Source organism: Artemia sp. Qi Xiang Cuo, chromosome 15, assembly GCF_049724085.1.
Source record: "Artemia sp. Qi Xiang Cuo chromosome 15, ASM4972408v1, whole genome shotgun sequence".
Lineage (NCBI taxonomy): Eukaryota > Metazoa > Arthropoda > Branchiopoda > Anostraca > Artemiidae > Artemia > Artemia sp. Qi Xiang Cuo.
Genome location: NC_142808.1, coordinates 15,798,811 through 15,813,759, shown reverse-complemented (window position 1 = coordinate 15,813,759; position 14,949 = coordinate 15,798,811). Strand labels below are relative to the sequence as shown.

At 35.0% G+C, this 14,949-nt stretch overlaps 1 protein-coding gene across 1 annotated transcript in view; it reads right to left on the bottom strand.

Annotated features, from left to right (window-relative positions):
- Window positions 1-14,949, bottom strand: part of LOC148943379 (NAD(P) transhydrogenase, mitochondrial-like) — a 100,155-nt gene that overhangs the window by 82,180 nt on the left and 3,026 nt on the right. Inside the window, exons 2-3 of the mRNA XM_089101643.1 lie at window positions 10,169-10,368; window positions 6,236-6,390 (exon numbers count right to left, since the gene is read on the bottom strand). Of these exons, the coding sequence (XP_088957769.1) occupies window positions 6,236-6,390; window positions 10,169-10,368 (355 nt within the window). The remainder of the gene's footprint in view (window positions 1-6,235; window positions 6,391-10,168; window positions 10,369-14,949) is intronic.

Sequence of the window (14,949 nt, the reverse complement as noted above, 5' to 3'; positions counted from 1 at the left end):
GTCATCCTTCATCCGCACAACGTGCCCTAGCCAACTCAACCTTTCTTTCATTATAGCCCTATAGAGCGGTGTTGAACCACATTTTTTGTACAGCCTATTGTTTGAAATACGGTCAGTCAGCCGGGTACTCAGAACAATCCTTAAGTAATTTCTCTGGAAAACGTCTTGCAAATCTTCATCCGCTTTTAGGAGTGCCCGTGCTTTAGAGCCATATTTGACCACTGTCATCTCTGTAGCTTCTACTATTCTAATCTTGGTTTGCAGACTTATCTTCCTATTCTTCCAAACTGTTTTTAACTGTGAAAAAACACCCTGAGCCTTGCCCGTCAAAGTGTCCCAACTCCCCACCTATTGCGTATTTTTCTTACATTTTTCAGACCGCTGGTAGAATATGCTTGTCCCATTTGGCATTACGGCCTGACTTGGGACCGGAAGGACCGCCTGAAAAGACCCATACTGTGCTCTTCTGGTAGTGTCTAAATCTCCCCAAGTCCCTTATTGCTCCCCTTTAAAATAATTTTCACTTACAACTCTTTCGACACGCCATGATGAATTGTGTTTTAAATATGGTGTCGGTATTTTAGAAAATCCGCGGCTTCGTGAAACCTCTCCCCTGAGCATCTCCCTTCACGCCAAAGGTACCCGCGAGATGTAGCTCAATTGGTACCAAAAATTCAGCCCGTACCAGCACGGCATATGCAGTACGCAAGTAGTTTTGTTCCCTCGTTCCTCAAGGTTTTCAATTCTGCGCCTACTCCTCAATAATTGTATATATTTATTTGCTTTAGTTCATTATTCTTTTTATTCGTTTGACTCTGTTTAGTTTGAATATCTGTGATATTTCGAATCAATGCATAATTTGTAAGACGCTGGCTGTGGCTGCGATTTCCATATGTTATATATGTTTAATGCCTTATTATGACAAGAACTGCCGCTGATCGGCATGATCGCGTAAGGCTTTTGAAAATAAAATCATTTTATTTATTTATTTTTGACATAAAAGATGGTATAACTTTATAATTTTACTCAGATAGCGTACTTTCGTTTCAAGAGCATATTCGAATAAAATTTATAATCTGTTTAAGTTGTTTAGAAAAAAATCATAATAAAATTTTAATTAAAATTAGCTAAAAATTTGAAAATAATTATACATTATTATCACATTATATATTGTACTACAGTAAGATTTGCAAAGAATTCCTTTTCTATAAAAGCTTAAAAAGGAATTGTAAGTTTTCTAACACAGATGTATTTCTAAAGAATATATAATCAATATATAATATACAATAAAATATATAAATAAAATAAGTATACATATAATAAAAGAATATATAGTAAAAGAAGAAATATATAATAAAAGAAGTAAGACATATTGGGTTTAATATAGCGTACCCTAAAAGTTACTGGTTACTATTTTCTGTTTTTGTTTATTTTGTTCACTTCCATGAGTGTTTGGAATTATTGCATATTACTGATGTATTTTATGCCCTTTTTAATTAATTTCGAATTAATTATTATTATTATGAGATAAAATGTTTAAGAAATAATTGACTCACCTGATTTTTATCTACTTTGGTTATTAATACCTCCTATAAAACCCAAGTTTTTGGCTAAATAAATAGCGAATTACTTAGTCTTTTTTTCAAATTTGTAATAAACATAATTATAATATATAATAATTATACTATTATTTAATAGAAAATTGTATCTATTACGAACAAATAAACTTTCAAATGGTGATAAATCCATTTATTTAGACAGGGAAAAAAGGTACTAAAGTCCAAATATTCGATCACATATCGAGCGACCGTCATCAGTAGAAATGCAAAATTAATAAAATTGAAAGTAGCATATTTATACACAACAAAATAAATAACTTTTCGTGCCATTCACAAAATAATGAACTTCCAAATTATTCACTAGATTATTTTCAGAGAGAGTTCATTGACAAAGCTCATTCAAAGTCTTGACATAAATTTCCTTCTTTAATCTTAACCAAAATGTAAAACAAATTTCCAACAAATGTGGCAAAAATCTTCTGTGTCTTTTTCCAAACCAAGTGTTTAGTTTATAGTTGTTTACTGGGTTGGTCTCAAATCCCCATATATACGACGTAATTTCGACGTAACACCTTTAATTTGGTGTTTTTTCTAAGACCAAACCTAATTTTTTAATAGTAATAGTAATTTATTAACACACACAAGGACAATACATTTTACTCACTACCGACCCAAGAACCTGGGGTCAGGTTGTCCTAAGGGTAGGCATATATCAAAATTTCATATTCACAACAGAAATATACAACCTAGGCCTAAAAAAATAAAATAAAAGAAAAATCATTCCCCTTCGCACGCGGTTCCTACCACCAATCACAAAATCACCATACTTGTCCTCCAGGTACATAAAAAAAAAAAAAAAAAAAAAAAAAAAAAAAAAAAAAAAAAAAAAAAAAAATTTAAAAATCATATTTCTCATATAACATTCCTTTTATTTTATTTTTAAATTCCTTCAGATCCCCTATTTCTCTTAACTCTTTATTAACCCCATTCCACAACTTTAATCCCCTATAAATAGGCGAGAATGTCGACCTGGCAGACACCACGAGCGGGGCATGTAAATTTTCCCTTTGGCGAGTTTCATGATCATGAATCGAAGATCTAGCTTTTAGCATTCCTGAAAAGCAAGACGGTAATAATTCATTATTATATTTGAACATAAATTGAAGGCTATAAAAATCTCTAAGGCCTGCAGCAGGTAATACTTTTACATCAATATAGGTAGCTCTAACAGATACAAGATTTGATTTACCAGTCAACACACGGATTCCGTTATTTTGGATCACTCGAACTCGATTAGTAATTGATGGAAACGTACTCAGCCAAATAGATGAGCAATACAATATATGTGGATGTATAATAGAAAAATACAAAGTGCGAAGAACAGAAGGGGGTAATACATGTTTCAATTTACGCAGTATTCCCAGATTACGGCACAGGATTCCTGACACCTTTTCAACATGTTTCCTAAAAGATAGTGTTTCATCTAGCATAATACCCAAATATCTAACACACTGATCACGCTTAACTTTACCTTCCAGGTAACTCACTTCTTGGATCCATGGGTAGTAATTAGATGTACGCGAAAATATTACAAAACTGCTCTTAGATGGGTTTACTTTTATTTTATTAACTCTTAGCCAGCTAGACACTTGATCTAAACACTGTGTCATTAATTCAACTAAAAGGCGTTCTGTTTTTGCAATGCAAATCAATGAAGTATCATCGGCAAATAGAGGTACTGTAACGTCACTGTCACTGTGAAACATGTCGCTCATTTTAGTTTTCGCATCCTTCAGGGACAGTACAAGATCATTTACAAATATCAAAAATAGCAAGGGGCCAAGAACGGACCCTTGTGGCACACCACATTTCATATCTACAACGGAAGAAGTAGATCCATTTATTCGCACATACTGCTGCCTATTAGACAAAAAACTACGTAGGAAATCAAGAGCAGGCCCTCTAATCCCATAAAATTCACATTTTTCAAGCAATATACCATGGTCTACAGTGTCGAAAGCTTTTATAATGTCCAAAAAGATGGTAGACACTTTAAAACCAAGGTCCAGGGCAGTATTCACAACACCACAGAGATAAGCCACAGCTTGTTCGGTCGTGCGTCCATTTCTGAATCCAAACTGGGTGGATGTTAGTATTGAATGGCACTCTAAATAATGGTACAACCTCCGGGAAAAGCACTTTTCCACAAGTCTTGACATGACCGGTAAAACAGAAATCGGGCGATAGTTACTTACCTCACTGTGATCACCCCCCTTATGAACCGGTGTAATTCGTGCCAACTTGAAACAAGATGGAAATACTCCCTGTTTAAAACAAAGATTTATTAGGTTAACTAATACATGCGATATAGCTGGCCACAGATATTTAATTATCCGTAGAGACAAAATGTCACTACCAGCTGCACTATTTTTCATGTCGAAAATTATTTCTTTTACTTCACTCTCGGTCACCGGTTTGAGGTAAACTGAAAATTCTGTTTCGCTATTTCCAAGGTAATGTTGGAAAGGGCGGTCGCCATCCACTATTCTTACTCCCTCAGCCACATTATGTCCAACTGTAGCGAAGTGGTCAACAAATTCTTGGGCTATATCAGACGGGTCACTTAATTCTGCACCTACTCGACCAATAATCTGATCCGGGGCGACTGTGTGGGGAGGATTTATGAGCTGTTTAATTATCCGCCATGTTTTATTGGGGTTTCCAGCTGCATCACCAAACTTTTTCTTATAATGAGCTTCCTTTGCTTTTCGCAAAAGTCTATTTAATGCATTTCTGTAGTTTTTGTATATCCTTTCATTAATATCACTAGGTTGTAACATTTTCTTTTTAAACAGCAAATCCCTTCGATTTATTGATCTGAGCAATCCTTTTGTCACCCACGGCTTCTTAGGCATTTCTCTGCGAGCTCTTTTCCGTACCTCTTTAGTGCAACTATTCAGCAGATTAAGCAGTTTATTATAGAATTTCACAAACTTCGCATCAGCATGATCAGGTAGAGCTAGCTCTTCATCCCAATTAACATCCATTATTTTGTTTTTACAATCACGGAGGGCACTAGGATCCAGTACTTGTGTAATCTTATTAAACCTGCCATTTACCGAAGGAGAAGTCTGCGTCGATGTTGAATATGAGCCAATTAACGGTGTTACAACGAATATATATCTATTATTTATTGTTATTATATAATAAACATACAATGCATTACTTTTCTAGTAGTGCAATTTTCATTATCTAGTGGGTGAAGTCCTAGCTTAGGTACTTCTTACTATCCCAGAAAGTAGTTGAATTAAGTGGCGTTCAAATGCGTGTCTAGCTAGAATCTTTTGTCTAGACACATGTCTAGCCAGACACATGTCTAGCTAGACTTCAACGTCTAGGCAACTACCGTTCACAAGTAAAATTCGGTGCTTAGCCTAGACACGCTAGACAAGGAGCTTGGCTAGACTTGGAGTTCTAGACTCTAGAACTCAATGTCTAGGATTTTTGATTACAACCAATCAGAATGTGTTAAGTTCCACTATTTTCATCATCTATGTTTACATTTTTAAACTGAAATTTAATTTTTGTTTTCTCATTAATTGTCTTTTTTCATTTTAGACGAATATGCCACACCAGATATAAAAGTGAAGCACACTAAGGCAATTGTTTGGCTTATCTCATCCATTATTTGTGACAGTAAAAATAGGGACTACAATTTTGAAAGTTTTGCCCGCATAAACTCTCTTGATTGACTAGAAATGACAAATGTGATCTATTGGAAACTAAATTTGCAGTTTTAGCTAAGTACCGAATTTTACTTGTGAAGAGTCTTTGCCTAGACATTGAAGTTTGGCTAAACACGTGTCTAGACATGGGATTCTAGCTAGAAACGCATTAAAGAAAGAAAGTTTCTTTCTAGACACGCACCTAAAGAAAGTTTCTTCAGGCGAAGAAACTTTCAGGAATTAATCCAGGATCCAAAATGTATCCTGATAAATTTGTTACCAAGCTACTATCTCTACCCGTTTCTTATCCCTAGGGCTTAGAAGATAGAATACATGATGTCTAAATTTTAACCAAAAAAACCTTAATTTTGGGTTTTCAATCTCTTTTTTGTCGGCTCTAGTTTCCAGCGAGATATCTCCAAGCGCTGGTCTAGAGCCGACCTTCATCCCCCCCCGATACAAAATTCAGGACTTTCTGTATCTCAAGTGTGTAAATATGATTATAAGGAATTTTGTGGTAAACACTTTCTACAGTACAATTTATTTGATTCTATAAATACTTAAATATTAATATAAATGTATTAATATAATGTATAAATGCATTAACATAATGTACATTACAAATAATTAGTGTATTTATATAATGTGCATTTATATCATACATTAATATAAATATATATTTTATATTAATATATATTACAGGCTACAAGGCCGTATCCAGGGGGGGGGATAGAGGTTTAACCCCCTTCCCCCAAAATGTTTGTCTGACTCATAAAAACGTAACAAAAATGGACATAAACAAATTTTGTATGTATTTTTGAGGTTTTTTATGTAAACCCCCCCCCCCCAAATAATTTTTTTTTTTAGTTAAACCCCCTCCAAAAAAAATCCTGGGTGCGGCCTTGACAGGCTATATTAATATAACATACTCATTATTATATGAATACTTACCAGATGAAAATACGTCTTTTTTATTGAGAACCTTAGCTCCAGCGGATGCAAAATCTTCATCACGAAATTTCGCTTCAATACCAGCACCATTTTCAACGTTGACTGAAAAGCCTTTCTTGGCCAGTGTTGCGACAACAGCTGGAGTTAAAGCTACCCTGAAAAAAGAAATAACAAGGTCAGAATAAAATACATTACATTGCTGCTTCGTTGCACAAGCAGCATTGCATGACAGTGCTGTTCCCAGTAATACAATATGACAAAACTGTTAGGTATAAACTTCCCAACAGATGAATTAAATCCCAGGCTCTAATTAATCGAGTACAGGATATTGAAAAAAGATAAGACTCAACTTCATCTCTGAGAGAGAGATATATATATACGAGGGCTATTCAGAAACTAGGGAACGTTTTGTTACAAAACAAAAACAAGGTACAGGAAAAATATTTTATTATATACATCTGAAAGAGTGACTAAAATGCTACTTTCCTACTTAGTCACCAAACAAATTAAGGCACTTATAGTAGTGGTGGACAGGCTTCGAAATTCCTTCATCATAGAAATCCGCCGCCTGCGATCTCAGCCACTCAGTGACGCACGCCCGGAGCTCGTCCTCGTCATCAAAACGCTGTGTCGCTAGCCAGTTCTTAGTCTTCGGGAACAAGTGAAAACCACTCGGTGGTAGGTCGGGACTGTAGGGTGGATGTGAGAAAATCTCCCATTTGAATGAGTCCCACGAATCCTCTCATCAACTTTGGCGAGAAGATTGTCTGTCACAATGCTCGGGCGTCCATCCCTTTCGTTAGTTCGGCTATTTTTTAACCGGATACACCATTTTCGTACTGAACTTTCATTCATTACGTCGTTGCCATATACTTCGCACAGTTGCCGATGAATTTCTATCGGTTTTTCGCTAACAAAAACCATATTACGGACCGCACTTCACAACTGGCAGGATTTGAAATTGCAGCACACATTTTAAATTGGAATATTGGAAAACGGGCAGTGTGGAGATGTTCTCGTTCTCATGGCTGGATGCCGACGGAAGCTACGAGCACGCGCATACCAAAACATACGTGATCGCCGCATGTCTAGCGGCGTCTGATGGAAACGTTCCCTAGTTTCCGAATAGCTCTCGTATTTAAAAAACAATGATATCTAGCATTCCCCATACGAATCACCGAACTAATTACAAAAATACAAATAAAATATTAGCTGTATTTATTTTTGTCATTTTCTTTTTAGTTTAGTCACCGCTTTTTTCATAAATTTGTAGGCTAAATATGGTCAAAAAACGACACAACGATTTTTTCAGAGAGCAAGGCCGGATCTAGGGGGGGGGCTAGACGGAGCAATCGCCGCGGGCTACGGCGTAACAAGCTTAAATTGTAATATTTTTGGACAAAAATGGGAATATTTACAGGATCGATGGTGCGGCAGGGGGCGGCAAAGTCTAGATTTCCCCCTACCCCTGAGAAAAAGCTTAACTCCAGCTCCACAAAAGGGCATGATAAGTATATGTACATGCTTATCAAACAGTCCGTGGTAACGAACTATAATTAAAGAGCGACATGGCCCAATAGTAACCGAAACTCTAAAAAACGGAATTTTGACAGCAAAAGATAAACCAAAAGAATTAGCTTTTCATGCTGTTTGATTCCAAATACTTAAAGTTCATTACATTTAATGTTACTCATCAAAAGCTACGAGCCCGAGAAAATTTGCCTGATTTTCGAGTAAGCGAAGAAACATCCCCCAAAAGCCAAGCGATCTTAACGAAAATATCATCATCAGAATGGGCAGCTTGCAATACTTATAGCCCTTGCACCGGGGCTGGTGGGGAAGTGTCAACCCTGGAGGCATGGTTGTTTGACCTTTTGACTACTTTTAAAAAATATCAATAGATAAGAAGCTTTTGGGGAAACGGTTGTGAGTAGGGGGGGGGGCTGGTTGCCCTCCAATCAATTTTGACTCTTAGAAAGGGAACAAGAACTTTCTATTTCAAACTGAATGAGACTCCTCAAATGTTTAGAGAACCATCCCTTCGATAAGAACCTTACATGTTAACAATGATCAACTTACATAACTTACAGCCTTTGTCCTAATGGATGGGGGAGATTCTGTGCCTCTGGGGAAAAAAATGCAATTCATGAAAGCCTTATAGCCCTTTACTATAGCCCTATACCTCTGTTTTTTGTCATTTTTCAAATAATACATACTTAAAATAAGAGCCTATGTTCTGCTTATTACCCTAACCTAAAATATTCTACACTAAAATGAAAATGATTTAAACCTAAAAAAAATATATACACAATAAAGCACCAAAGTTTCCTCTCTTATCAGCTTCCTATATTCAATGGCCTAATTAATAAAATATCGCTATCTTTAACAATAGAGCTACTATTTAAACGTTATCCTGGATGAAGAAAGTATGAAAAATGTCAAGGAAGGATTCACTATTTTTTCTCTGTTCACCAGAATAGACCTTAATACAAAAATTTTTCGATCTGGTTGACATTTTCAAGAAGCTTAAATCGCTACGAAATGGAGCCAGGAAAGCTTTGAACAATCCCAACTCCAAATTGGATTTTAATTAATTGAATCATATCCAGAAAATTAGTTATTTTTTAAAGAATACTAGTCACTTCATTGAACTACATGTAACCCATTATTATTTCCAAATTTTGGAGCAAAATAAACTATGCTTCCTCTTAAAGACTAAAAAAATTCAATGGCAATGTTATGCTATTAGCATATTATATTAGAAATAACAGAAGCCACATGGACTATAACTTTCTAAAGTGCGACACAAACATTAACATTGACGCATAAGCTTTCATAAAAAAAAAAAAAAATTAAAATAAATACAAGTCCACAATAAATACTACTAAAGTTGGATGGAAATAATTCTTTCTTCAGAAATAAACATTCAATTATCAAAAGCCTTATTGAAAGTTAAGTAAATAAACAAATTTATGGCTATATAGTAAAGCTTGAATTATGTAGGTTTTGTAACCCCAGCACCGAGGTTTGGGGGGGCGGCTGGAGAATTGCCCACTTTGATCCAATTTTTCACTTTGATTCAGCTTTTTTGCTTACATTTCAGTTGGGAAGAGAGCTCCGTAATAAATTTTTCCCTGGGCACCACCAACTCTAGGAACTTGTCCTGGTGTATCAATCTGAAGTCCTGCATTCTACATAATGAGCCTCAATTCGGGGTCCCTTGTTTCCTTACTTTAATATTTCACTAGAACATAATTTATTCAAGTGGGTCCTGAATGTTTTCTAGGTTAGGGATCCTGCAAGGCCTTAATCCTGCTTTGATTGTGCATCTTTGTTTAGGCAGATCTCCTTTATTTTGGTTGCTTTCATTAGCATAATTCATAAGACATGCCTAATCTGATGCATTTTATCTAAGTATTATTGCTAAAATTTGCCAATGTAAATATATGTAGTGCTTGACTTTTAACTTAATATATTTTTTTGTATCTTAACACTTCTCTCCTTACAAAATCCATAAGACCTTTTTTCCATCAAAAAGTACAGTCAGCCAGTGGCATAATTTGTCAAAATCATGGGGGGAAGGCAAAGTTAGAGCCAATTTTTCCAAACAAATGAAAATGACAGTGAAAACTGAAAAATAAGCCATTTAGTTCCATAAAGGTAAAGATATACTAAAGAAAACTGACCCGTTTCTGTGGATGCTTGAATTATGCAGGCTTATCTTAGATAAGAATTTTTTAAGAAAATAAGTTTCAGCAGGGGGTCGGGGGGGGGGACCTAGGTCTGGGATGAGCAATTATCCCCCTGTCCCATAGCAAATTTCGTCCCTGCAGTCAGCCAGACTTTCAGTAAGTGCGATAAGTATGTATGTGTGATCCTGTATAAGACATTTTGTCACCATAAAATATAGGAGCTTAAATAATAGGCTCTTACCTTCTTTCATTTTGCCATATTTCTTTTGGTACACCAATACTCAGATTCTTGTAAGGAATTCCCTTAATAGGTTCACTGGGCTTTGAATCTTTCCTCAAGCCTCTATAGGTTTTTAAACCCCTTACTGAGCATATCAATGGACTGATTCCATGAACCTGAGTCTTGCCACATCCAGCAACAGCTAGCAACACCCCACTCATCTGAAATGGAAGAAACTTGCTTAAACAAATGGGACACAGAAGCTGCTGAGAGGGATGAAGTTTTAACTTGATTGAGATCCTCCAGTGCCAAAAGCATAATGGCTAAAATTTTTAAGACAAGAAAAAAATTAGCAGATTGTCCCAGTGGAGGGAAGGCAGGGGGAGTCTTGTAAAATTGCTCATTTTTAGACCAATATCTGAACTATCATGACCTCATATACTATACAACATCCTGTTAAAGTCTCTCACTCTTTTTTCAGAAGAGTGGGACAAAATAAGAGAAACAAAAAAATTCAACCAACAACAGATTAGTAACAATAAGAGTATAGAGTTAAAAGGCAATCATACATATTAACAAACTCAAAACAAAAAGGTGCATATAACATTTTCCTGATAGACCACATTCCAGAGCAGCACTAACATATAGATTAATTCTTATCAGTCCCTTTTCCTCATTATCCTCACTGGTTACATAACTATGACTGAAAATTCATGTGAGCAAAGACAATTTTTTGTATAGCTGAACTTTCTTGTACTTATTTGCTCTAAAATTTAAGTCTAGAAAATTTGCAACTGTTGATGAAAGTGAGAAGATGGGGAAACTCTTCCAAACTGGTCATCAAGTGTTGCTGGTTTTGTGTACAACCAATTTAATAGGATATGAGAAACAATGTGATCAAGCTCTCAGTAATCACATTTTTTTTGATGATTCAAGTACAAAAATTCTGTAAAAGTTAATTGAATAGCTGAATAATATGCCATCAATGAGCTATCTATGTGTAATCAATGAGCTAATTTCACACAAAATAACAGTTTAAAATCAAGCAGCTGAGATCTAAATTTTTGTGCTGCTAAAATAGAAAAATTGACCTGAGATGAAGGAGATTCTTCTTCTACAGCTTTGAACAGTAATGCTTAGAACTTACTATTTGGCTTGTTTGGTAGCCATATGAATTGTTCAGATGCCATCCTGACAAAGTCCATAACAAAACAGTAGAGAACATTATAAAGAAAAATTATTGTTGGTTTTTGTTTTATTACAAAATCATTTGGTATATAAATTTATATGTTGTTCAGGATAGAAAATGATGTTTATTGTGCTTTAAAATGGACTTAGTCAAATTGGCATCCAAAGTTATTTAAAGCTTGATGGCAACAAAGCTTTGAGTTGTGTTTTATTAGGACTGTATGTTGATTTTCTTTTAGACAATATCATTGAAATAGCCTACATGAGTCAACAAGTGCCTTGACACTAAAAAAAAACTTTAGACAGAAAAAACGGCCCCTGAAGGGCTCATATAGTTTGTGAAATTATGCTAGATATCATTAGTTCAGAGGTACATACACTTTTTTCCTCCAATCATAGCATGTCTCACATTACTCAACTGAAATGATTCTGCCTCTACAAGTACACGAAGTGGATATACCATAAGGGGAATCTTTTGTTTTTAACTCATTCTACTAAATTCAAAATAAATCTTTTTTAGTACTGGTAGTGCTTTAGTAAAGGGCCACATGTCTCTGACAACTGGGGAGAAGGATGCTTTCTGTACTTTACCTTATGTTCCAAGGCTGAGTGAGTAATTAAAAAGAATTTTACAAAGTAATAGTTTAAAGGAAGCTATAAAAAGGAGTAATACTTTAAATAGTTCTCTGAGTTCTGGAAAGGATTGAACTTTGGTGGAGCATCAATTTTGAGTGTATCAGATCCCATGTATTTGCAGAAGCTCCTATGGAGGACATACTAACCAAAATTTAAAAATTAGATTACTGCAACATCAAGAATCTATTTTGTCAGCCCCAATGAAAAAAAAAGTTTCACATCAGCTCTTTTTTGAACAAATTTTTGATTACCCAGGCCAATTTATTCAGTTTGGAAATGTTTGTCTGATTTCTATGGACTAGGGAGTTTAAAACAAATTTTAAGGGAAACCGTTGAGATTTAACAAACTTATTTAAGTACCTAGCTTTGAATAGAGATGTTGGGCAGAATAGAGGCAGTCCAAAAAAGGTGCCTTGGAATTATCTTTAATGAGGGTAAAGTGCCTTATATTTCCCTTTTCTAGAGAGCCAATCTAGTTATCCTTAAGGAAAGGAGAGCAAAAATGTCCTTGCGTTTTGCTAACAGTGCCATTCACAACTCTCCAACAACTACCCTTTTCCCCAGTCAATATTCACCTCTTCAACCCTGCCTCCCATATTCTGCTTCAACAAAAATCACCCTCCTAGCCCCAATAAAAGTTTCCACTGAAAGATATAGAAAAACTTTCATCCCGTACATAGTTGACATATTCAATAAGTGAATTTCCACCCCTCCCCCCTATCTCCCGTTTCACCTTATATTTTTAATGTTCATTTAGCAAATTTTGAGCTTTCTTTTTTTTTTGGTTGCATAACTAAATTGTTTTTGCTAGAAATGTTTTATTCCCTTTTTAATTTTAAGTTTTTCTTTGTTTTGACATTTGCTGATTTGGCATTGACCTTTTATTTTTTGTTTAAATTTAATTTTTTTTTGATATTTTTACTTATTTGAAATCGACCCTTTTATAATTTTTGTTGTTGTTGTTTGTTTTTGGTTTTTCTTTGTTTTATTGACGCTAAAGTGCGAATTCGGCCCATTTGGGCTTGTGATAGCCATTTTTCAGTGATAAATCTTTCGGGTTAAATTCAATTTATGATAATTTACTGCAACCAAATAAAGTAAACTTTGTTTCCCTCAATACCAATGATGTTTTTTACCAAATTAATTAAAAAAACTTTCCACAAAGTAAGTATTTCAAAAAAAAAGTAAAGAGCTCCATTAAACCAAACATGAACAAAAATACAATCAAATAATTTACCGAGCACATAACTACAACAAACCCGCATAAGTAAATGAATGAAATCCAAAGAGAACAGATATTAAAATAATCAACAGAGTCAAACTCAAAACGAGCAGAAATTATTGTGAGTAGAGTTCCAAACACCTATCCTTTTTAAAAGCCGGAATATAATTTGTACTTTAATGAAAAAAACTCAAATAAATTTAATGAAAAAAATATGCATCGTCAGTTTAATATACATATGCTGATATTTATTCCTTAAAATCTGAATTAATTTTCGATTCCTTAAAGTTATAAAAATGAAGACATTTAAAAGGAATTTTTCCAGTAAAGTACAAATTCCATAAAAACCTTAATTACCCCCTGAGCATAACTTACAACCCTGGCCCCTAATCTCTGGGGTTTGTTTCAATCCCAAAAGCCTTGTTATATGATATTTAGAATATTTTGAATAGAATGGCTATCTCAAAATTTCTATTAGATGCATTTCAGGACAATACAATGTGTGTGTGTGGAGGGGGATAGCTGCCATCCAATCACTTTGACTCTTAACAAGAGGACTAGAGCGTCTGATTACCAATACAATGACCCCCCCCTGAAGTTTATATGACCATGCTTTATATAAAAACCTCAAAGGCCCCCAGGGCATAACTTACAACCCTTGCCCTGAGGGCTGGGGGGATTTGTTATCCTCAGAAACATAACTTCCAGACCTTTCAAATAAATTGAACAAAATGACTGTCACAAATTTTAATTGGAAGTGTTTGGGGAAATGATGGGTATGGGGGGGCGTTTGCCCTCTGATAACTTTTGACTAATAAAATTGACACTAGTCCTCTTAATTTCCAATTGATCAGCCCTTTTTGAAGCTTCTACTACAAAACTTTCTATAAGAACCTTATATGCCCCAAGGGCATAACTTATGACCCTTGTCCTGAGGGCTATGTGGGGAGGGTTGTCATCTTCAAAGACATGATTTCCAGACCTTTCAACTATGTTGAACAAAATGGCTGTTGACTAAATGGATTTTCCTTATTGAAGTGTTATTTATACATAATGTGTCTCTAATATATTATTTTTCCACTGACTGCTTTACACAGAAGGATTAGTTACAGAAACTTTAAAAGTGGCTCATTTGATTATAAGCTTGATGTTCTATTGCTATTTTAAATCATTTCTGAGCTGGAGGGTTGCTCAGAGAAAAAAGGCAGGGGAGGGGTTGGTATCAGAATTCAGTATGAAAGTACTCCTAATTTTTTGTTCTTTTTTGCTGGTGTGTTTGGTCATTTCAAAGAGCTGATGCTTAATGAACCTCAGTATTGTTCAGTGTATGGATAAACAAAGTTTTGTTGGTTTTCAGTCAGTTTTATCACAGGTGCAGCAACTACTAGTACTAGTCAGATACTTTTAAGAGCATATTTCAATGCCAAATATCCAAACTCTCATTAATCCTTCAGATAAATATAGAGTGAGCTTTTTAGAGGGGAAAACTGGGTTGGTTGCCCTAAAATCCCTTTTGGCCCTTAAAAATGGCAATGATAAAACAACAAATTGCAAAGAAGAGAAAAACGAGGACAATAACAGCCAATGAAAAACAGAAGAAAAAAATATGCAAATATACTGGTTGAGACCTCTACTCAATTGTCCTCACTGCAGAATAATAAAAACAAGATGCAAATAACAGTCCTAAGGACAACATAAAGACCAAACCTCAAAATAAACATTGAAACTAAAATAAGGACTCTTTCAAAGTAACAAT